At 44.2% G+C, this 24,412-nt stretch overlaps 1 protein-coding gene across 1 annotated transcript in view; it reads left to right on the plus strand.

The window, feature by feature from the left end:
* The window catches only part of ATP8A2 (ATPase, aminophospholipid transporter, class I, type 8A, member 2), a 452,578-nt gene that overhangs the window by 80,830 nt on the left and 347,336 nt on the right, over positions 1 to 24,412 (plus strand). The window contains exons 14-24 of the mRNA XM_010851206.1: positions 1,296 to 1,384; positions 4,567 to 4,611; positions 5,372 to 5,447; positions 7,103 to 7,208; positions 7,562 to 7,644; positions 9,143 to 9,192; positions 9,804 to 9,873; positions 11,676 to 11,760; positions 13,645 to 13,784; positions 15,203 to 15,341; positions 22,702 to 22,766. Coding sequence (XP_010849508.1) covers positions 1,296 to 1,384; positions 4,567 to 4,611; positions 5,372 to 5,447; positions 7,103 to 7,208; positions 7,562 to 7,644; positions 9,143 to 9,192; positions 9,804 to 9,873; positions 11,676 to 11,760; positions 13,645 to 13,784; positions 15,203 to 15,341; positions 22,702 to 22,766 — 948 coding nt within the window. The remainder of the gene's footprint in view (positions 1 to 1,295; positions 1,385 to 4,566; positions 4,612 to 5,371; positions 5,448 to 7,102; positions 7,209 to 7,561; positions 7,645 to 9,142; positions 9,193 to 9,803; positions 9,874 to 11,675; positions 11,761 to 13,644; positions 13,785 to 15,202; positions 15,342 to 22,701; positions 22,767 to 24,412) is intronic.

The following is a 24,412-nucleotide window of genomic DNA, read 5'->3' on the forward strand; positions in this document are numbered from 1 at the left end:
AGGCTGATTCTACTGAACTTTTTATACCCCTAGTCTTACTGCAGATAAAGCTTATATTTAAACTTGTTTATGGTTAAAGCATTCATCACTTTAATAGTGTACTGATTTCATATTTCTGTGTACTATTTGACTTCTTTAGGATCATTAATAATCATTACTTGAAGGCACTTTAAAAATAATTCTTAGTATTTGCTTATATTGTATCAGTTAGGAAAAGTCTAGAGTACACAATTCTTGTTATTAATCTGTCTTGTATAAAAACAGTGCAGTGTGACTTCCCTAGCATGGTTCTTGGGAATTCCTGGAATCCATCTCACATCCAGCTGCAGTCATGACCCCTCTTTAGAAAGTCACTGAGAAACTGGAATTTTACTGGAGACAGTTCTGTTAATTACTCCCCTCTCACTAATCTATGATGTAATTTCCCAGAAAGCTAGACATGGAGTAATGTTACTTATCTTCTGGCCAAACCCTTATGGACGTGGACGTTGAGTCCCAGAAGGCTGAGGTAACTTTTCCAACCTGCACAATTCAGAGCCTGACCTGGACTCCCTTCCCTTGTGGTCCTGCGTTCTTTGCCCTTTCCCCCATCGTAGCATCCACCCAGGAGGACAGAACGTAACACCACGCATGCATTTGGGCTCATCTCTTGTGCACTCACTCAGTTAATCATGTCTAAATGGTTTGCTTATTGACTTTCACAGGAATTTCTCTTTTCACCTTTGTATATTGAGAGCCTAGCGTGTTAAATCTATAGAACTTTATGCCTTAGAAAGTTACGTTAATCTGTTGCAGTGCCATGCTGCCTTTATGTAACCTCACTATGATGATGATTGAAAAGCTTAGTGTTCTGTGCTATTTCAGGACATGCTTTCTTAGTCCAACCAAGGGATGGAGTTCTAAAAACAAATATTTTTGTGGTTGCCACAGTCTGAGTTTGTTGTCTTGATGTATTAGACACAAGAATGAATTCTGTGTAAATGTCATTGAGATGCCTTGTGGTGAAATTTAGTGCTTACTGATGTTAAATGGATTCAGGGCTGTTACTGAAATCTCTTTTGTATGTTTCCACACACTTGGACTCCAGAATTGTGGTCTTAAGCTTTAACATATATTAGTTTTACAATAATAATTATGATATATAACATATTTAATTATAAAATATATTTTGCTTGCCTAAGGAAATTTACCTTTGAAAACTAATACAGATTTTGAAACATGTAGAATAAAAGACTTCACTTATGTGTCTTTGCATGTTATTACATTCTCAGCATATATTTTTCTCTTTGATTTAGGTAAAATATCTATTTTCTGACAAAACAGGAACTCTTACATGCAATATCATGAACTTCAAAAAGTGTAGCATTGCTGGGGTAACCTATGGGTGAGTGTCTTTATAACTTACTGAATCTTATCTGTATTCTTCCAACAAAAGAAGTTTATTTTTAGCCACTTAGTCAAATACCTTGACTTTCTGATACTTTGAAAGGGTATTTATAAGGGATTTGGTTTCATAATTACTACTGAAGATATTTAAAACTGAATGAGTCCCAATTTAGAACATGGTTCTAAAACGTGGTTATTTCTATAAATACTAACCTATGAGAAATCTCAAGGAATATGTAATTTTATATTTCCTATCTAGTAAGTATACATTTCTACTTCATGTTTTGATCTCAACACTTTCCTTTTTCAAAAGGAGCATAATGCATCTGGCTATGTTTTTATTTCTCAAAGTTTTGTGAGTCTGTATAAATTTTAGAATTGTTGTATTTCTGTGAAAAATGCCTTTGGAATTTTGATATGGATTGCATTGGGTCTGTGGATTTCTTTGGATAGTATTGACATTTCAACATTAATTCTTCCAATCCATGAGCACAGAACGTCTTTCCATTCATTTGTGTTGCTGAATTTCTTTCAGTAACGTGTTACACTTTTCAGTGTATGATCTTTCATTCTTTGGTTGAATTTATTCCTAGATATTTTCTTCTTCTTGATGCAAGTATAAGTGGAATTGTCTTCTTAATTTCTCCTTCTGATAGTTCTTTACTAATATATAGCAATGCAACAGATTTTTGTATATTGATTTTGTATCTTGCAACTTCACTGAATTTGGTAGTTCTAACAGATTTTTGGTGGAATCTTTTAGAATTTTCTGTATATAATATCATATCATCTATAAATAGTAACAGTTTTGTTTCTTCCTTTTCTATTTGGATACCTTTTACTTCTTTTTCTTTCCTAATTGCTGTGGCTAGGACTTCTAATACTATGTTGAGAAAAAAGTAATATGAATGGGCATCTTTGTTTTATTCCTGATCTTAGAGGAAAAGCTTTCAGCTTTTCACTGTTGAGTATGATATTAGCCTTGGATTTGTCATATATTATATGCTGCTGCTGCTACTGCTACTGCTAAGTTGCTTCAGTCGTGTCCGACTCTATGTGACCCCATAGATGGAAGCCCACCAGGCTCCCCCGTCTCTGGGATTCTCCAGGCAAGAACACTGGAGTGGGTTGCCATTTCCTTCTCCAATGCATGAAAGTGAAAAGTGAAAGGGAAGTCGCTCAGTCGTGTCCGACTCTCAGCAACCCCATGGACTACAGCCTACCAGGCTCCTCCATCCATGGGATTTTGTAGGCAAGAGCACTGGATGGGGGTGCCATTGCCTTCTCCCATATATTATATTGACTTTATTATATTGGGGTACATTCCTTATATACCCATTTTGCTGAGAGTTTTTTTCATTATATGTGAATTTTGAATTTTATCAAATGCTTTTTCTGCATCTATTGAGGCAAATCTATTGGGGCTTCCCTCATAGCTCAGTTTGTAAAGAATCTACCTGCAATGCAGAAGACCCCAGTTTGATTCCTGAGTCGGGAAGATCCACTGGAGAAGGGATAGGCTACCCACTCCAGTATTCTTGGGCTTCCCTTGTGGCTCAGCTGGTAAAGAATCCACCTGCAACATAGGAGACCTGGGTTTGATCCTTGGGTTGGGAAGATCCCCTGGAGAAGGGAAAGGGTACCCACTCCAGTATTCTGGCCTGGAGAACTCCATGGACTGTATAGTCCGTGGGTTCACAAAGAGTCAGACACGACTGAGCAACCTTCACTTTCACTTTCTTTCATTGAGGCAATTATATGATTTTATTTTTCATTTTGGTAATGTGGATGGTATTGACATATTGATTTGTAGATACTAAACTGATCTTCTGGAGAAGGCAATGGCACCCCACTCTAGTACTCTTGCCTGGAAAATCCCATGGATGGAGGAGCCTGGTGGGCTACAGTCCATGGGGTCACTAAGAGTCGGACACGACTGAGCGACTTCACTTTCATTTTTCACTCTCATGCATTGGAGAAGGAAATGGCAACCCACTCCAGTGTTCTTGCCTGGAGAATCCCAGGGACGGGGGAGCCTGGTGGGCTTCCGTCTATGGGGTCGCATAGAGTCGGACACGACTGAAGAGACTTAGCTTAGCAAACTGATCTTCCATCCTTAGAATAAATCCCACTTGATCATTGTGTATGACCCTTTTAATGTATTGTTGAATATGGTTTGCTAATATTTTACTGAGGATTTTTGTGTCTGTTATTCAGGGATATTGGCCTGTAATTTTCTTGTGATGTTCTTTTTCATTCGGTATCAGAGTAATGCTGACCTTGTAAAATGAGTTTGGAAGTGTTCCCTCCTCTTCTGTTTTTTGAAAATGGTTGGTATTAATTCTTCTTTGAATGTTTGGTAGAATTCACTAGTGAAGCCTTCTGGTTCCAGACTTTTGTTGGGAGTTTTTAAATTACTGATTCAGTTTCTTTAGTAGTAATGGGTGTACTCAGATTTTCTGTTTAGGTTGTATGTTTCTAGGCCTTTATCCGTGACTTCCAGGTTGTCAAATTTGTTACCATCTAATTGTTCATAGTTGTCTTTTGTGGTCCTTTTCTTTCTGTAGTGTCAGTTGTAATGCCTTCTCTTTCATTTCTGATTGAGTCTTCTCTTTCTTGGTAAGTCTAGCTAAAGGTTTGTTAACTTGATCTTTTTAAAGGACCAACTTTTAGCTTCATTGATTTTTTTCTACTGACTTTTGAGTCTCTATTTCATCTGTTTTTGTTCTAATCTTTATTTCCTTCCAACTTTGAGTTTTATTTGTTCCTTTTCTAGTTATTTTCGGTATAAAGCTGTCTGAGATTTTTGTTTCTCGAGGTAGGCATTTATTGCTATAAACTTCTCAGAATTGCTTTTGCTGCATTCTTCAAGTTTTAGTATTTTCATTTGTCTCTAGGTATTTTTGGATTTCATGTTGGATTTCTTCATTGATCCATTGGTTGTTCATTCACATGTTGTTTAATTGTCACATATTTGTAAATCTTCCATTTTTTGGGGGGTAATTGAGTTTCAGTTTTGTATCTTGTGATAGGAAAATATGCTTGCTAGTTCAGTCTTAAATTTACCAAGGCTTGTTTAGTAGCCTAATATATGATCTATGCTGCTGCTGCTTGTACTTTGTGTGAATATCTGTGGTTTTGATCACAGCTCTGTGACTACTCTGTTTCTCTCTCTGGCAGTCATTTTCCAGAACTGACAAGGGAACCATCCTCAGATGATTTCTCGTAAGTATATTTTAACAGTTCTTGATACTTTAGTGGGAACGGCTTTGGAACAATTTTATATTAGCATTTCTCACCAGATTATTTTGTAAATAAAAGTTGCCTGTTATTTCAAGAGAGAACCAGGATAAAAATGAAACATGAGTATGGTTTTAAAAGTCCAATCGTGCTACAGGGATTTTAACAAAAGTACCCAGCTATCGGTCGGATACGTCCTGCTCACTTCTGACTTTCCAGCATAATATCTTTAAGGTTGTAACATACATGTTGTAGCATGTATCAGAATTTCACTCCTTTTGAAGGCTGAGTAATATTATATATATGTATATACACACCACATTTTGTTTATTAACTCATCTGTTGTGTGGCTGTCTGGATCCAGCCTGGTTGTGTTTCAGTTGTTCACCCTCGTGATGGTGGGGCTACACTCGCTGCCCAGAATCATGAGAGAGGATTGTACCATGTGTTGCCAGCCTATGGAGAGATCAAAGTTCAAAGACTGAAAGATAGTTTCTACTGAATGCTTATCAGTTTTGCACCACTGAAAAGTTATTAAGTCAAAGGGACCATCCTTATTTTGTTCATAGTCAGGTGTGAGATTTACTGTCTTGAGGTTTGAAATAATACACAGTATTTCAAATCTTTAAAAGTTTAATATAAATTTATAGCCTTTTTATGTGTGGTTCTTTCTGAAGACAGATTCTTCCTAGGTTTGAGTTAAAGGAACTTTGGAGCTGAGTAATATCTCCTATTCTCTTCTCAGCCGGATTCCTCCTCCACCTAGTGATTCCTGCGACTTTGACGACCCCAGGCTCTTGAAGAACATCGAGGATCATCACGTAAGGGCCATCATTCACTTCTGGGACATTAAACATCTTATGATGCACTTGCATTTGTGTATGTATGTAGCGTCTTGAAAGTTGCTGTTTTGGAACTTGGGGAAGAGATGTGCCTTCACTTCTATGGTGTTAGTACTTTAGGAAAATGATCAGTTTGTGAAGAACACTTTGCATAACTGAATTTGAAGCCTGATTAAGTATGTAGTGAAGTTATAAAGTAAGCACATCAAGATGAGTCTGATCATAGATTTTGCTAACATTTCAGATTTCTGTGTTTTGTAAGATTTATGCAAGACTGTTTCTTCATAGTTGTGAATCTAAGAGGTCATGTATTTTGAAAAGTAATTATGTGTCTTTTGGTTAGGATCACCTAGGAAACAAGATATAATATGCAGGATTTATAGCATCCTACTTATGTGCTAGACATTTGAAGGCTGTTTCCTTTAGCACCCGAGTCACCTCGGAGAGATGATGGGGAGCTGCATAGAAAACTTGACTTGGCCAGAAGTCACCCAGCAAACAGATGGAGAAATGAGAGTCAGAATCTTAATCTGTTGGATTCTTAACTGTGATGTCACATTCTGAACTATTGGAGCAAACCAGGATTTACTGCTAGTTCATATAAATGCATTTTTGTTCTAAAGGCTATTCTGAAAAATACTAACGTTTTCAGTGATCAGAGCATTTCACAACCAGTTTAACCAGTATAAATTAGACCTAATATGACTTTTCTAAAAAAAAAAAAAAAAATTCAGTTTTGAAATTAGGTAAACTCTAGCAACATTAAAACTTTATCTTTCCCAAATTTTGTGAAGAGATAGGTATATTTAAAATGTTCTCTGAATTCTCAGTGAGGAGGTCTGCTATACTGTATTTCAGTTAGTGCCTATTTGTTGATGCTAGAACTTTCCCAGCAGTGTTCTGAGATGTGAGCATGGAAGGCACCCATGCTCCCGGGCTGGGAGGCAGCTGTCCTGCTTCAGCCCCAGAGATGCTGACCAGGTGGTCCAGGCTGCATAGAGGATGCTGCTGAAGGCTGTGCTCTGTCAGGATCACAGACGTTGATACTGTCCTTTCCTGGATTTTGGTCTCAGAGGTAGATGGCGCCACTCAGCTAGAGGTCCTCTAAGCAGAAGAGTGGCATCTCAGAAGAACCTTCTGTGGAGGAGGGGAGTGTTAATTAAGGATGTTAAAGAAACGAGCATCGGTGAGGACTTGCTTTCTGAGAAAGGACTCAAGCACCCTCAAAGCACTTAGGTTGAGAGTGATGGTGCGGATGGGTGGCTGAAAGGGTCTGTTCACATTGGAATGGTGAAGGGTAAGGAGAAAGTACAGGGTGGCAGCAGCAAGGGATTTAAACTGTCAAACAGCAAACTGGTCCATAAGAGACTCATTCGTTTAGAAACAGTTTAAGGGCTTAGTTCACATTAAACACCTTGCTAGGTACCCAGAGTAGGGGGTTGTGAGCCGCAGGAGATGGGCTGGATGGTGAGCAGGTGTGAACGGAAGGGTGCCTGGAACCGGGGCTCCTGACCTCTGTTCTGAGGGCAGCAGGAAGGAACCCCTGGATTAGAATCCAGGAAGAGTCCTTTGAGCCTGACCCTGAAGTAGGTCAGGGGCGTCCTGACAGCCACTGATCTTGGCTCCATTTGCAGCCCACAGCACCCTGCATCCAGGAGTTCCTGACCCTGCTGGCCGTGTGCCACACCGTGGTCCCCGAGAGGGACGGGGACAGCATCGTCTACCAGGCCTCCTCCCCAGGTGAGGCCCCGCGGCCGGGGTGCCCGCTGCCCCCTTCCCTGACCCCTGGGTGTTTGCATGCTGTTGCCGGCCCTGCCCTGCCCCGCAGTGTGCCTACGGTCTCCCGCTGGCTGCAGTGTCCTGGGGGACCAGTTCCAGGTCCACAGCTTCTCCTCTGAGGGAGGTGCTCCTTTCTGGGCCCTAGTAGGGGGCGAGGAGTGAGTCGGCACCTTCTAGGTCCTCCGTCTTTACTGCACGGAAGGCCAGGCGTCTGTCGCTGGTGTGGGTCTTTTTCATGGCAAAAATAACACTTGCTGAACAGAATGCTGTCCTTCCCAGAGACGAGTCAACTCCTCCTCTGTTCTTATTGACAGACGAAGCCGCTTTGGTCAAAGGGGCCCGGAAGCTGGGCTTTGTCTTCACAGCCAGAACGCCCTACTCTGTCATCATCGAGGCCGTAAGTGACAGCCCCAGGTGCTGCCGGATGGTCCTGGTCACCTGCTTTCTGGAAGGCTGTCTGTTAGATATAGTAACGCCTATTGTAACTAGGAGAGCTGGTTGTCTGTGAAACTAGGCATGTTGAGAATTGACAGGTTGTGTGGTTCTGCTGGCTCCCGGTTGTGTGTTTTTATGTTGTTGGCTCAGGGTTGTGTTTTTGCATTTCTATCATCTTTCTCTCTCAAAGGCACTACCCATGGTCTTCCACCCACTGATGTGGGATAACGTGCAGGAGAGAACGTGGGAAGCCTGATGCTGGGTCTGTGATTGTTGGGAATAATCCTCTATCCACCCCCCGCTCCAACCCCATCCTCAGGGCGGGCCCGTGTCTCTCTCTCTGAAGCCCTTGGTCTCTGACTCTGGTCTCCGAGGCTGGCAGAGGATGGAGTTGGCACTTAAAGTTTTTTTTTTGATGTGGGTTTTTTCCCCCCTCCTTGAAATCAAGGCTTTTGATTTTTTTCTGAGTTTCCCTCTCAGGAGCTAGAGGGAGAAATTTGGGGATAAGAAAAGGTTGAAATCAGGAATGAGGTCAGATAGGGACCTTGGGGTGGCTACGGGTGTTTTCTGTAATGAGCCGAGAGGGGCCACGCTCACTGTCTTGGTGGGTGAGGGTCTGTGGGCAAGTCCTCTAACGATCCCCACCCTCCGTTTGGGGAGGACTTGTGGCTTTTTACAGCTCTTGGCTTTCTGCATCCTCAGATCTCATGGATGCGTGTGAAGTTCGTGTCCATCTGGTGTAATAAGTCCATGTTGTTCCCAACCTGGTGGCGGTCCATTCTTTTACTTACATGCAGAACTTATATCATATTCCAAGTTGTTTTCAGAATTCCCCTGAATTTGGGGTGTGGACATTTGGTAGCAAAACCTAACGGGACTGCACAGGGCTGCGCCTGTTCTGTGTGACTCTCACCAAGCCACATAGCTTGCTGCACAGGCTGCAGTCCACGGGGTCACAAAGAGATGGACATGACTGAGCAACCAACACTGCAGAAAACCCATGTGTTGTATAACAGGGTGCAGTCCCAGCCCTGAGGGAATGTAGTGGGGTGGAGTGGGCGTATATACTTCTGTGAAATGTGAAAAATTCTGGATTCGTGAGCCTAACTGGCCCCAGGTTTGGGATGGACCTACTCTGTAGCTCGTGTCCTTTATTTATGTGCCTTGGAAATGACTCTGTCACTAGCTAGTGGGACGGTCACTCCTGGTGGAGGAAATGAGAAGCTTCCACCAGAAGGGGGCGCTGTGACCCTACCAGACTAACTGCGGAGAACTGTACAGCTTGGAAGGCGTCTGACCCGGAATAGATGGAGAGAATGAGAGATGGAGGAGGGGAGGGATGGGGGGCAGGTGTGTGTAGAGAGGTTTGTGAGTGAGGAGTCGGTTGTTTTGAGATGCTAATGCTTTACACTTCAGGTAAGAGAGGTAAGAGCTTTTTTTTTTTTCCCCTTCCTCTGTAGATGGGACAGGAACAGACATTTGGAATCCTGAATGTCCTGGAATTCTCCAGGTATATTTCTCTTTTCTTAAACTCTCTCTATATATACTGATCAGAAAGAAGAATCAGAGGGAGAGGGCGGGTCCTGATGGAAGTTGTGCAAGGAGGCATGTGCTTGCTGGCGGGGGTGCTGGGGAGGAGCCATGGAGGGACCTCAGTGCTAAATCACGAAGTTCTTGAAATCCATCATCTCTTTCCACTCCAGTCAAAAGAAGGCAGGATGAGATGCTCTTGAGTGAAGTAGGTTTACATTTGATCTTCCCCTTTGTTACTTGGCATGTGACTGGATATTTTTGAGCTGTGCAATAAGAGTACATGGACAGAATATCATCAGAAGAAAATTAGGTACCCAGAGGAGGCACTCAAGGTCTCCATTTCTGTCTCTCCTGCCATCAAGAGCTGTGCTAGTGAGTCTGCTTGGTAGGGAAAAGAATAGGTTTATGTCCCTTATATGTAAATAAGAGAGTAGGAGGCACACAAATTTTGACTTGGAGGAGGAAGGTAGGGAAAATGGAGATTGGGGCAGCCAGACCACCTTTTGGGCTGCTTACTGTTTAGTCACAGGATGTGATCCTGTAAAACAGCAATGGCGGTTTTTTTCCTTTGTGTCTTTACTCTTACAGCGACAGAAAGAGAATGTCTGTGATAGTGCGAACTCCTTCGGGACAGCTTCGACTCTACTGTAAAGGGGCTGTAAGTACTGGCCGATGTCTGCACGGTGGGGGACCCCTGCTTCTCCCTTAACCGCCATTCTCAGCACCCCTCATGGTCACCCAGGTTGAAAGGCTCCTGAAGCTCACGGAGAGGTAAAAGCCCGCTGACCACGACAGGGGTTCAAGCCAGTGTGGCCCGGGCAGTCAGTGGTTGGTTTCAGAAACAGTAGCCGGCTGTGTCCTCCAGAATCCTTGGCGTGTGAATTTTGATTGCCGTTTTCCACCCTTGCATTGTGACTGTGAGAGATGCAATCATTTGTGTTGACCTATGATCTTTTAGGATTTCCCAGGTGGTAAAGAAGCCCCCTGCCAATGCAGGAGACGTAAGAGATGTGGGTTCGGACCCTGGGTCAGGAAGTTTCCCTGGAGGAGGGCATGGCAACCCACTCTTGCCCGGAGAATCCCATGGACAGAGGAGCCTGGGAGGTAACAGTCGATGGGCTCGCACAGAGTCAGACACGACTGAAGCTACTTAATCTTTTAAGGATTCTGGTGTGTATTTTTTCCTTAGTAGCTGTTCTCAGTATTTGTGGTTTTTATTCACCACAGAGGCCGTGTGGCAGGCTTGAGGCGGTGTCCATCTGTGGTCCATCATCACCTCTGGTTCCCTCTGGTTACTTCCTACGTCAGGCTTTTTGTCCTCTCTGCCTCCTGGTCATTGAATCTAAATCTTTAGAGAAAGATGCTGTTGTTTATGAGCCTGACTCACAAAACTACATTCTGTAAAACTGTGGCCTTATGTGTTGAAGGAAAGCTTTATTAAGCTCAGCTCTTGAGTCTGTGTCAGAAAATATGAAATAATACTAGGATCAACAATGCATTGGAAATCTTACTGATCTTTACCAATTGTGGGAAGAAGTATTTGAGGACACTGTGACCAGAGTTTTTAAAAGTGGGCAATGTGTGTGAATTCTAAAGGCATCCTATGTGAATTCATTAAGGTCCAGATTATGTTAGGGTTGACTCTTTGCGACCCCATGGACCGCAGTGCACCAGGCTTCCCTGTCCTTCACCATCTCCCAGAGTCTGCTCAAATTCAAGTGAGTTTGTCGGTGATCACTTGAGTCAGTGATGCCATCCAACCATCTTATCCTCTGTGTTCCCTTCTCTTCTTGCCCTCCGTCTTTCCTGGCATCAGGATCTTTTCCAATGAGTTGGCTCTTTGCATCAGGTGCCCAAAGTATTATAGGATTTAATTTTTTTCCAACTTGCCTCCCCCCAAACCAAACTAGATTTCTTAAAAGATTTGGGGGGAGCCTAAAACTGTGCTGTTTGTAACATATTTGCTGCATGATCTGTAGCCTGCAGTCCTCCAGCCCTACTTTTGTAGGTCATGTGAATAATCTCTGGGTGATGAACTGTCTATACCGTGTGTTCTCAGCTGAACTGGATTCTGTGCCAGGCAGGTTGTGCCCACCCCCAGGTGGGAGTCAGGCAGCGCTAGGAAGAGACCGCACACTTGAATGGTGTCTGCTGTGTGTTTATGCTTCCCACTTCTGCAGAGGGTATTATAAACTCCACTGGGGGCTTCGAAAATCTGGGTGAACGTGGGCCCCTTTGTGTCCCTGATTATTTATCCTCTGGACACCCGGGGTCCTCCCCGATTTGTGGACCCACAGCCGATTTGCTTTCCACAGCTCATGACTGCATCCAGCCCAGAGCTGTTCTTCCCCTTCCCCACTCAGGCGTGCACTGGATCGAAACCAGGAAGTCAGAGCTGGGCTTGCGGCGCTGAAGGGTCAGCTGGCCTAAGGGTAATTACAGTGTTTCCCTGTTTTATAGGATAACGTGATTTTTGAGAGACTTTCAAAAGATTCAAAATACATGGAGGAGACTCTCTGCCACCTGGAGTACTTTGCCACGGAAGGTGAGTGGAATTTGGAAATGTTATGTCTGCCGGCAGAGCCGTGCTTTCAGGGGGCACTCCAGGGAGCCTTCACGTTCATGTGTCATCTCTGGGCAGCGCTTGGCTTGCTTCACAGGCAGGTGGTGGTCTTGCGCCAACCCCATCCCCACCCCTGGTGTTCTGTGCCGCTGGCAGTGACAAGAGTTGAGGCTCCAGACCAGCTGTGCTCTGTGACCTACACAGGAACCCCCCCAACTCTTAACCTGGGGGACGCGGGTGAGGCAGGTTCACACCGGATGCTGCACAGAATTGTCTTCTAGTTCCTTTCTGGGAAAACTCCCCTTGTTGTTGTTTTCCTTATGACACTGGCTCCTTGACTTCTGGTGAGAATAACCCACTGAACCCACAGAGAACAGGAAAGGAGTTCTCTGCAGGGTTTAGACAGACTGATGTCAGGCTCCTCTGCACATGGGTGCAATGAGAACCGGGCCCCTGCGTGAGTGCTGGCCACTGCTTCCTCGTCTCCCTGGGCTCCCGTGGGCATGTGTACCCGTGTCTGTGCACACACACGCACACACTGGGATGTGGGGGAACACACATGGGAACACACATGTGGGAGCACAGTTCCACACAGGGACACATGCACGCATGGGAACACACATGATCGCATGGGAGCACACTCCCACACAGGGACACATGCACACATGGGAACACACATGCACACATGCAAACACATGCACACATGGGAACACACATGCACACATGGGGATGTAGGGGAACACACGCACACGTGGGAACACAGTCCCACACAGGGACACATGCATGCATGGGAACACACATGATCGCATGGGAGCACACTCCCACACAGGGACACATGCACACATGGGAACACACATGCACACATGCAAACACATGCACACATGGGAACACACATGCACACATGGGGATGTAGGGGAACACACGCACACGTGGGAACACAGTCCCACACAGGGACACATGCATGCATGGGAACACACATGATCGCATGGGAGCACACTCCCACACAGGGACACATGCACACATGGGAACACACATGCACACATGCAAACACATGCACACATGGGAACACACATGCACACATGGGGATGTAGGGGAACACACGCACACGTGGGAACACAGTCCCACACAGGGACACATGCATGCATGGGAACACACATGATCGCATGGGAGCACACTCCCACACAGGGACACATGCACACATGGGAACACACATGCACACATGGGAACACACTCCCACCAAGGGACACACACACACGGGGACATAGGGGAACACACATGGGAACACATGTGCACACCTGGGAACACACATGCACACGTGGGAGCACACTCCCAGACAGGGACACATGCGCACATGGGAACACACATGCACACGTGCAAACACACATGCACACATGGGAACACACTCCCACCAAGGGACACACACACACACAGGGCCATAGGGGAGCACACTCCCACCGAGGGACACATGCACACGCACACACACAGCCTGGCTGACTGAAGCCCGTGTCTTCCACGTGGTAGCGTGCCAGGCCTTTGTTGCTGTCTGACAGGTGCTCCTGCCCTCCGGCCCTGGCTCCTCCTGGGTGTGGGTCGTGCCCAGCTCTTGTCCTGCTCTGCTGCTGGGGGCTCACTCTTATGGCTTCTCTACTGTCAGCATCTGTAGAAGAGCTGGTTTATATTAAAATAGAATTGCTTTTAAATTCCCCTTTTGAGCATGCGAACGTGGAGTCAGAGTGACCCTACAGAGCCGATGGTCTGTCTCACTTTTGCACACGCTGGTGGGGTCGCACGGTGTCCCCCGGGGGTAAGCCCCCTGCTGGCCCGTCACCAGCAGCCTCACCAAGAGACACTGGGGCTGTCTTGCAGGCTTGCGGACTCTGTGTGTGGCTTACGCCGACCTCACTGAGCGGGATTACGAGGAGTGGCTCAAAGTCTACCAGGAAGCCAGCACCATCCTGAAGGACCGCGCTCAGCGGCTGGAGGAGTGCTACGAGATCATCGAGAAGGTAACGGCACGTGGCGGGGTTGTATCGCCCAGCGACGCCCAGCGGGCAGACAGTCTGTGAGCAGGACTCCTTTTGCTCAACTTGCACAGCGATGCTCTCTATCTTATGAGTGTCTTAACTCACCATTAGCTTTTTTGTTGTTGTTGTTTTTCTCACTAGGAAATTACAATTTATTGAACACAAAAATTGGCAGCCTGATAACTTACTTTATGACATATTACCCTTACATAACAGTTACCTGGTTATTTGAAACTTTTCATAAAACGAGTTCATTAAATCAATGAGGTACATCAGTGAAGAAAGATACACTTTGGAAAAACACAAAACCAAGTAAAAAGTCATCATTAGTTTTTAATCGTTTCTCTTCTTTAAGAAACCATCAGTTTTTATGGGGTACTGGAAAGGTCTAGCCACCCTCTGCCAAGCATTCGTGTCTTTAAGTATCAGGGCAAAAACAGCATCAATGACTTTCGGGGCTGGCCTGAAATGAGGCTTAATGAGATTAGTTGACCCTGTTGAGTTTCCTGGGCCGATAGAATGTCTAGGCTGGTTGGGCATCTTACCTACTGTTGTCACGCTTAATATCCCAACACGGTTTGAGCTCTGCCTTTGCGGCTCCACGTTGCTGGTGTGGATTTTGTTGTTATTTCAGTTTCTCCCAAGATGTGAATTAGCTTTCTACAGGCTGATCCCCTGAAATCTGGAAGCCGGTGTTCAACCTTTTGTTTCATGTCAGCAACTGTTGGTCCTTCCGTTTTCCAGTTTCAGTAGCTTCAGAGTCCTTGCTTGCTTGCTTTTCTCATCCCTTTATTTATTTAGATTCACCTTTGCTTTTTTTCCCCCTTGTTTGTCATTTTAATGAAATTTGGGTGCAGATGGAGCTGAATTCACGTGTCCATTTACCCTGATTCCCCGAAGATTCGAATATTTACTTTGTGAATCATAAAGCAACTAAATAGATGAAGTACCCATGTGGCCCCATGCTAGAGCTGGGCACTCAGGACCTCGTGGGCTTGCTGGTCACTGAACCATTTCTTCTCAGGTGTTAGCTGGACCGCTGTCCTTTGCTTGTCAGTGAAGTGAGAGGGAGGGCTCAGTTCCGTTAGTGTCCCCAAGGTGACTTGCCCGAGTGCTGTGCCTCCAGACGGTCTCCATCTCATGATGCCTGGGTACCCAGAAGTAGATGATGAGCACTGGCTTGCGTGCATGTGTGGGGAGTGGGGGGCTCTGGCCTTGTGGATGGTTTTGAAATGCCACACATGTCTGTCATTAATTATCTGCAAACAAAGTTTTCATGTAGAGGAATTAAGGTAATTACTTCAGAACATTTTGACTGCCTTTCGTTTGTGAGGAGTTTTGTCATTCATGCCTCTCTCACATGTTTCCCCATGTTTAATTGAAACTGTTTTTCAATCCAGAATCTACTGCTACTTGGAGCCACCGCCATAGAAGATCGACTTCAGGCAGGCGTGCCGGAAACCATAGCAACTCTGTTGAAGGCCGAGATTAAAATATGGGTGTTGACAGGCGACAAACAAGAAACTGCTATTAATATAGGTAATTCATTTAAAAAATAATTTCCCGATGCTGATTTTTGTCTTGTGTTTTTAAAGTCTTGTAGAAGTGTCCATGGGCTCTTCAGACACACTGACAGATGGTGTTTTATAGAATTCTTTATTCACAAGGTCGAGAAAAGTTTAGTGAAACCAAATGAACATGCTCTTTATGAGCATTATCTGCCTGCTATAAACATTAAGACTATGACACCTTCCTGAAAAGTGATTGAACACACTTATAGGGCTTCCCTGGAGAAGGCAATGGCACCCCACTCCAGTACTCTTGCCTAGAAAATCCCATGGACAGAGGAGCCTGGGAGGCTGCAGTCCATAGGGTCGCTGAGGGTTGGACACAACTGAGTGACTTCACTTTCACTTTTCACTTTCAGGCATTGGAGAAGGAAATGGCAACCCACTCCAGTGTTCTTGCCTGGAGAATCCCAGGGACAGGGGAGCCTGGTGGTCTGCCGTCTGTGGGGTAGCACAGAGTCAGACACAACTTAAGTGACTTAGCAGCAGCATAGGGCTTCCGTGGTGGTTCGGTGGCAAAATATCCACCTGCAATGCAGGAGACACAGGAGAGGCTGGTTCGATCCCTGGGTTGGGAAGATCCCCTGGAGTAGGAAATGGCAACCCACTCTAGTATCCTTGCTTGGAAAACCCCATGGACAGAGGAGCCTGGTAGGCTACAGTCCATGGAGTCAAAGAGTCAGACAGGACTGAGCGACTGAGTATGCATTCATAAAACCTAGAGAATTCAAGAGTTGATGAGAGCTTGATTTTCTTATTACTTTTTCAACAAAAATTTAGTCTCAGAGACTAAGCATATTTTCATTAAGTTTAAGTGTGCATTACTATTTTATATAGTTATAGCCATTTTAATGATTTTTACCAATTGATATGTTTTTCTAACAGGCTTGCATCTTTCCCTTCCCTGTATGAGTTGACAACCTCTTTGGTTTCTAAGTATTGCAGAAATGAAAATTGAAGAAAGGGAATTTAAGTCCAAATGACTTGATGAGTATTGCTGAAGATGGCTTTATTTCTTGTTTATGGCTGAGTAGTATTCCTCTGTGTATATACCACTGAATTAGGGCATCAGTTGAGCCTGAAGAGGATGCAGTGTAGATGTCTAGACTTGATGTTGGACTTGTCCACATCAGACCACAGGCAACGGCGGTGAGCAGCCTGAGGTCGTGCTCCGGATCAAGGGCAATCATCAGCCTCTGTTCTGGTCCCACGTTCCTCAAACCTTCTGTGATATGAGCTGTTATCCATCTGTCTCCCACTATATGGACTGGATATTTTGTACATTTGGGTGTGTCCTATGTGTATGTTAGGGTACCCAGAATGTACTTGGGAAGCAGATCAAGTGTCTAGCAGTTCTCCTTTTAGCTGGAGTAAGGAGAAGAGTCCTGAGAGCCAATTTTGCTGTGCTGGGGGTCGTTTCTCTACCCTGTCTTTGGTCTTTACACATCAGCAGTCTTAGAGCCCTGGGACTGGGAGACATCAGAGTCTACAAGGGCTCACTCTACGTTTCTCGGGGCCATGAATCCTGGTGCAGGATGCATTTTAAACAGATTCACAGAGCTTTCACGAACACCCTTCTCCAAAATTTGACTTAGAAAACCCTAGAGAAGGTACTTTATTTCATGCATTCTAAGACACAAATTGTTTTCATATTTCACTGCCTCCGAAGTTGGAGTGTCTTATGGCTGTTGACTCTTATGGTTTTTAACTGGCAACGTTTCCCTTTAGAGGTGACATTTGGTGTTTGGTGCTATTGGCTGTCTTTAGTATTTGCTGTATCTCTTGTCATTTATCTACCACCTGTCCACCCATCTGTCTGTCAGAGTTTGAAAATTTATTTGAAGCATTCCTTTTAGTTTATACCTTGAAAATAAATACATGTAGTCAAGTTAAATTCCAGGATATTTGTCTCGTATGAGCTTATGAATATTAGGTAGACACAGTCATCCCATGTGTGACTTTGAGGTCCTTTGGAACTGGCACAATGCCAGGACTCTGCAGTGCCGTGCTTGAAACACACTAATGAGCTGTGTTTCCGGGAACTGGCAATTCTCTTTTTTAGCCCAAAAATTTAGCATCAGCTATTCTAAAGTGAAATTTCAGCTGTAGCCTTTGTGAATCATGTAGTTGTCATTTCCTATTATGGCTGGATGAAGCATCTATTACGTAGTAAGAAAGTAGATGTGAGGTTTTCAGGGTCTATAATTTTCTTTTAATGGAGGTAGCATAAGTGAGAACAAACTCCGAATGCATATCCATTTTAAAGTCATCATGCTGGGAACAGCTTTCATTTCAGACACCTCCCGTGCCCCCCTGCCATCGACTTTTTGGTGTCATTTGATACCTTGAAACCACTTCTGTAGTCTTTTGCAAGTTTAATTTCTGAAAGCCATGAAGGTGGACTTGCCCACTGCCAGGAAGATGAGTCTGGTTGTCATGCGGTGCTGGGGGCGCCCGGCCCTGGCCCCAGTGACACTCACAGGAGAGTCAGGTGTGTGGTTTCTTGATGACCTGTAGCTCCATAGTTGCCAGATGCTCCTCTGTAGACTGTGGAGCTTAGATTCCCAACTTGGGGCCTGAGTGAATCGTGAGACAACTCAAGAATGAGACAGATGAGAAAGTACCCGTCATGCAGTGTAGATGCCGAGCATGGCTGGTGTTCATAGTGGTTACTCAGTGAATGTGCACGTGGTGGTTGGCGTATGATGGCTCAGTCCTTTCTGTAAGTCTCACATCCCCTTTGAGATCGACATTATCCCCTTTTAAAGATGGAACTGAGGCACAGAGATACCAGGTCACCTAGCCTGGGCCACACCTAGCCTGAGAGTCTGTGAGCCTGACATGTGACAGTCACTTCCCAGAAGGAAAGATGTGCATCAGAAAGACCAAGGGAGTGCTCGCTTCAGCAGCACATGTACTAAAATTGGAACAATACAGAGAAGATTAGCATGGCCCTGTGCAAGGATGACATGCAAATTCATGATGCATTCCATAGTTTTTATATATGACATCTGGAAAAAAATGGTACTGAAGAATTTATTTACAGGGAAACAATGGAGAAACAGGCATAGAGAATAGACTTATGGACATGTGGAGAGGGGAGGAGAGAGTGAGATGTGTGGAAAGAGTAACATGGAAACTTACATTACCATATGTAAAATAGATAGCCAATGGGAATTTGCTGTATGGCTTAGGAAACTCAAACAGGGGCTCTGTATCAACCTAGAGGGGTGGGATGGGGAGGGAGTTTCAAAGGGGAAGGGATATATGTTTACCTATGGCTGATTCATGTTGAGGTTTGACAGAAAACAGCAAAATTCTATAAAGCAATTATCCTTCAATAAAAGAAAATAATTAAAAAAAAAAAAAAAAAAGAAAGACCAACGGAGGCTATGTGGGTGAGATGGGTTTAAAACTTGAACCTCAAGAATTTGTTTCAGACAAAGAATGAGCATAGCACAGATCAACGATGGCAGGGTTTGCAGGGGCCATGGTGAGGTATGGTTGAAGCCTTTCTGAGAGGCATCTGAGGATCTGGCGAGAAAGGTGCCTAGGTGTGGTTCTGTGGACAAGCCTTCAACATTCTGGTTCTCTGATGGGGAGGGATTCTTGAGCCTTGACCCAGTCTGGAGGAGACTGAGTTCCATCTGTTATCATCCGTTTTTGACATCTGGCGCTATGTTCCATACACTCACACTTGAACACTGAATGACCAGATTCTACCTGATATCATTTACAACCAGCAGCATACTTGCTGAGGATTTGGAGCCAAGGTGAATCCCACTGTTGGGTAGTTTGGTGGATCCAGGTATATGGTTAGTAGGAATCAGTCATTCCTAACCCTTCCAGAGGGCTTCCCGGGTGGCACAGTGGTAAAGAACCCACCTGCCAATGCAGGAGATGTAAGAGACATGGGTTCAGTCCCTGGGTCGGGAAGATCCTGTGGAGAAGGAAATGGCAACCCACTCCAGTATTCTTGCCTGGAGAATCCGATGGACAGAGGAGCCTGTGGGCTATAGTCCATAGTGCCACTAAGACTTGGACATGTCTGGAGCGACTTAGCATGAACACAAACCTTCAAAAGTGTCTCCGAAAAAATCTGGGTTGAGCTATCTTTGACAATTTATGCTTACCTCAAAAAAAAAAGACACTGATAGTGAGTTCCAAGAGGTTTGGTTTGGTCATATTTTCTAGTGTGAATGATGATTTTATTAAAGCCAGGTCCAGCTCTAAGTACCGTAGATGCTGTAATATTTTGATTTCTTTGATTCTACTCAGGTAGCAGAAAGACTCAACACTTTAATGGTGTACTGTTAACTTCGGCCCTAGTAAAGAGTGAAATCCCAGAGGTCCCCTCCTCAGTCATTTTACGGTCGTCTTGTTAGATTGTGAGATTAAAGAAATAGACCTCAATTTACAAGAGTAGATTGACATTTCATACCTGGCTCTTCTCCAAGAGTTGATCTCATTTTATCCAAAAACATTAGAAGTCAAGCACAGCAAACTTGGATTGACATAATTTAATTTGCCACATTAGCTAAGTCACATTGAACTGTGTTAAACTTCCATGGTCTGTCTAGAGCAAGTGTTCTGTGTGATAATTCTTTAAGCAAAATCTTGCTTCGTTTTCCAAATTAAAAAAAAAAACAAACCTGTTTCTTCTCAGAAGCCTTGAGTTCTGTGTATTTAAATTCATGAATGTGTCAGTGGTTTTATTTATTACCCTCTCCCTGCAATGGATAGAAAAATACTTTGAGCTTTTCCATAATATCTTTATGCAGCTTCAGTTGTCAAGTGGCATTTGACTTAAATTGCAAAATGTAAAATCAAGCGGCAGGCGACAGCTTAAAGATTACAGCTTGCTTCTGCAGCTGCTGTTCATATCAAAAACTACCAGCAAATCCTTTGACATGAGTTATACTAAATTTGTAACAGTCTCTATTGTGTGGAGTTGCTGGAAATTTCTGGGGCAAGGGAAGAAAAATGATTAAAGTTTCAATATCCCTGTTTGTCAATGAAAATAAAATGTAGACCTCCCTTCTATATTTCACCTAAGAATATATAGGAATGAAGAATACATTTGTAAAATTTTGGGGAAAGAAAGTTCAATTATTTCTATCCTGCTCTGTAGAACTTTTAATGGCATCCTGGGAAACTCATTTATACTCATCACTATTGTTAAAATACAGACTCGAACAAGTTTGGAAATGCATATAAAATTGTGTGTTTCCTCCTTTTTTTCCCTCTCCCTCTCTTAGAAGTTTAACAGGTGTTTGCTTGTGTGGTCCTGTGATTTTTGAGTTGTTTTCACTTTAAAAATATTAATAATATGTGGCAGTTGTAACCAGCAAAATAGTCTCATTCCCTTGAGATAACTGTTATTAACTGCCTGGACTAGGTATTCTTGATGGTATTCTTTAAAAAATTACAATTGGATAAAAAGCTGTAGTTTTGTGCTTGAAAATTTGTGTTCTGAGGTGGCTGCTAAATATTCTTGTCAAATGACCATCATTAGTGAAGAATATACTTCATACATTCCAAAATAAACAAAAATATTTATCACCCCCCCAAAAAAAACACCCCAAGGTTTTTCTCATCTTAATTTTAGTCTGTCTTGAGTTCTATTTTGTGCCTGTTAGTAGTGCTTCGTGGGGATGAAAAGAGAGCCTGCCAGGTAGAATCGAGCACATACGCACAGTAGCTCTGTGACTTGTCCATCAATTAAATGCCTGTTGTCTTTTCTAGTAAATACAGCATCTGTGGGAAGGGTTATTTTGGCTTTTCTTTGGAGGACAGCCCTGGCTCCTGTTGCCCAGGGAACAGCATGGGTTAAGGCCCTTCATGTGATGGTCACCTGCATCCTTGCATGAAGGGTGATGTCCTTCATGCTGATGACTTGTTCCCTGTTTCTGTGGTCTGCTGCTGCTGCTAAGTTGCTTCAGTCGTGTCCGACTCTGTGCGACCCCACAGATGGCAGCCCACCAGGCTCCCCCGTCCCTGGGATTCTCCAGGCAAGAAGACTGGAGTGGGTTGTCATTTCCTTCTCCAATGCATGAAAGTGAAAAGTGAAAGTGAAGTCGCTCAGTCGTGTCCGACTCTTCGCGACCCCATGGTCTGCAGCCTCCCAGGCTCCTCCGTCCATGGGAATTTCCAGGCAAGAGTACTGGAGTGGGGTGCCACTGCCTTCTCAGGTTTCTGTGGTCAGTGGTCCATTACTGCTGTAAGGGCCACTTTTCTAGGTGGGAGGACTCTCTTCTTGCCTTTTCTCGATGAGATCAATTGAGTAGGGGTTGGTGGTGAACGCATGTTTTTGCCAGCTCTCTTGAGAAGGGTGATTTGAAAGAAAGCCCAGGGCCCCCATAAACACCCTGGGACTTGGGGTTGGCTAGGCCCACCTCCTCCTCTTCCCCAGAGCCTGGGGATTTGAAGGGGAGGAGTCAGAAGAGGCTCTCAAAGTCTGAGTAGGAAAGAGCTTCATAGAAATACGTTCATCTCCGGGAGGAAAAGTGGGAGAGTACCTAGCTTAAATTAACCTACAGAGGAGAGGTACCATTGTTTAAAATGCGATGGGAATTGTTAAGAATTAGCACTGAGATACTCTTATTCCAAACCTGTTTTAAAGCTCATGTAATTTTTGAAATGGGATTGCTTTGAGCTTTCGCAGGAAAAGTAACTCTCTCTGTGTATCATAGGATTCCTTAGAAACCTGCCGTGAGAATTGAAGTAAAAGTGCCAGTGTTAGTCACTCAGTGATGTTTGACTCTGCAACCCCATGGACTGTAGCCCTCCAGGCTCCTCTGTCCATGGGATTCTCCAGGCACAAATACTGGAGTGGGGCCATCCCTTTCTCCAGGGGATCTTCCCAACCCAGGGATTGAACCTGGGTCTCCTGCATTATCAGGTAGATTCTTTGCTGTCTGAGCCACCAGGGAAGTCCCAAGCAGGTGAGGGACTTAATGTCACAGTAGGTGCGTTTATGGTGATTGAGGAGTACTTTTGGGTTCCATTTGTCTCCTAAAGTGTTTGCTGTTGTTCTAGGGAACCTAGAGCTCATCCTATTGTTCTACAGGGATAAGAGGGATAAGGGAAACTCCACAGAAAACTGACAAGTGTTACTGATATTTTAGTTATTAGTTATGGAGACCTTCTTGAGCAGTGCTCTTAGAGCTGTCTGCAAGGGTCGAGCTCTACTCAGTTCCTCTGTGTGAACCCATAGGCTTAACATGGTCATCAGTCCGGTGCAGGAGGGGGACTGAATTCAGGTGACTCTGAACATGGTGCGTCCTGGAGAGGATGGTAATTCACGTATCTTGTTCTTTTTTTCACTCTAGGTTATTCCTGTCGGTTGGTGTCACAGAACATGGCCCTTATCCTACTGAAGGAGGATTCTTTGGACGTAAGTAGCTTTTCAAAAGTTATATTTGATATAATTGTGTTAAACCTTTTGTTTATTTCTACTATGGCCGATAAGCAGTGTTTATTTATTTTCCTGAAAAGTGACTATGAAACTACTTGGTGTATTTTCTGTTTTTGTTTATGAATGGATGGCATAAAGTCATATCTTTAAACATCAAAATAGTAAGTTTAGGACATTGCTTTTTGAGCTTCATGATAATGCTTTGTTTTACTCACCTAGAGTTATACATTTATAATGGAGTAGTCTTAGTCTGGTTTGACTTCCTGTTAGGATCTCCATAAGGGAGTGACGGTCAGCTCAAGTGTTGCTTGCTATGAAGACTTGCAGGGTTTCCTTTCTAGTTTCAAGTGTCAGGAGTTGTCTCTGTGTATATGACAGTTGGTTACACAGGCTCAGGGAGAATGGATCAGATCAGATCAGTCGCTCCGTTGTGTCCGACTCTTTGCGACCCTATGAATCGCAGCACGCCAGGCCTCCCTGTCCATCACCAACTCCCGGAGTTCACTCAAACTCATGTCCATCGAGTCAGTGATGCCATCCAGCCATCTCATCCTCTGTCGTCCCCTTCTCCTCCTGCCTCCAATCCCTCCCAGGATCAGAGTCTTTTCTAATGAGTCAACTCTTCGCATGAGGTGGCCAAAGTACTGGAGTTTCAGCTTTAGCATCATTCCTTCCAAAGAAATCCCAGGACTGATCTCCTTTAGAATGGACTGGTTGGATCTCCTTGCAGTCCAAGGGACTCTCAAGAGTCTTCTCCAACACCACAGTTCAAAAGCATCAATTCTTCGGTGCTCAGCCTTCTTCACAGTCCAACTCTCACATCCATACATGACCACAGGAAAAACCATAGCCTTGACTAGACGAACCTTTGTTGGCAAAGTAATGTCTCTGCTTTTGAATATGCTATCTAGGTTGGTCATAACTTTCCTTCCAAGGAGTAAGTGTCTTTTAATTTCATGGCTGCAGTCACCATCTGCAGTGATTTTGGAGCCCCCCAAAATAAAGTCTGACACTGTTTCCACTGTTTCCCCATCTATTTCCCATGAAGTGATGGAACCAGATGCCATGATCTTCGTTTTCTGAATGTTGAGCTTTAAGCCAACTTTTTCACTCTCCACTTTCACCTTCATCAAGAGGCTTTTGAGTTCCTCTTCACTTTCTGCCATAAGGGTGGTGTCATCTGCATATCTGAGGTTATTGATATTTCTCCCGGCAATCTTGATTCCAGCTTGTGTTTCTTCCAGTCCAGCGTTTCTCATGATGTACTCTGCATATAAGTTAAATAAGCAGGGTGACAATATACAGCCTTGATGTACTCCTTTTCCTATTTGGAACCAGTCTGTTGTTCCATGTCCAGTTCTAACTGTTGCTTCCTGACCTGCATACAAATTTCTCAGAATGGGAAAGACTAGAGATCTCTTCAAGAAAATTAGAGATACCAAAGGAACATTTCATGCAAAGATAGGCTCGATAAAGGACAGAAATGGTATGGACCTAACAGAAGCAGAAGATATTAAGAAGAGGTGGCAAGAATACACAGAAGAACTGTACAAAAAAGATCTTCACAACCCTGATAATCATGATGGTGTGATCACTGACCTAGAGCCAGACATCCTGGAATGTGA

Source organism: Bison bison, unplaced genomic scaffold (assembly GCF_000754665.1).
Source record: "Bison bison bison isolate TAMUID 2011002044 unplaced genomic scaffold, Bison_UMD1.0 scf7180017864299, whole genome shotgun sequence".
Classification (NCBI taxonomy): domain Eukaryota; kingdom Metazoa; phylum Chordata; class Mammalia; order Artiodactyla; family Bovidae; genus Bison; species Bison bison.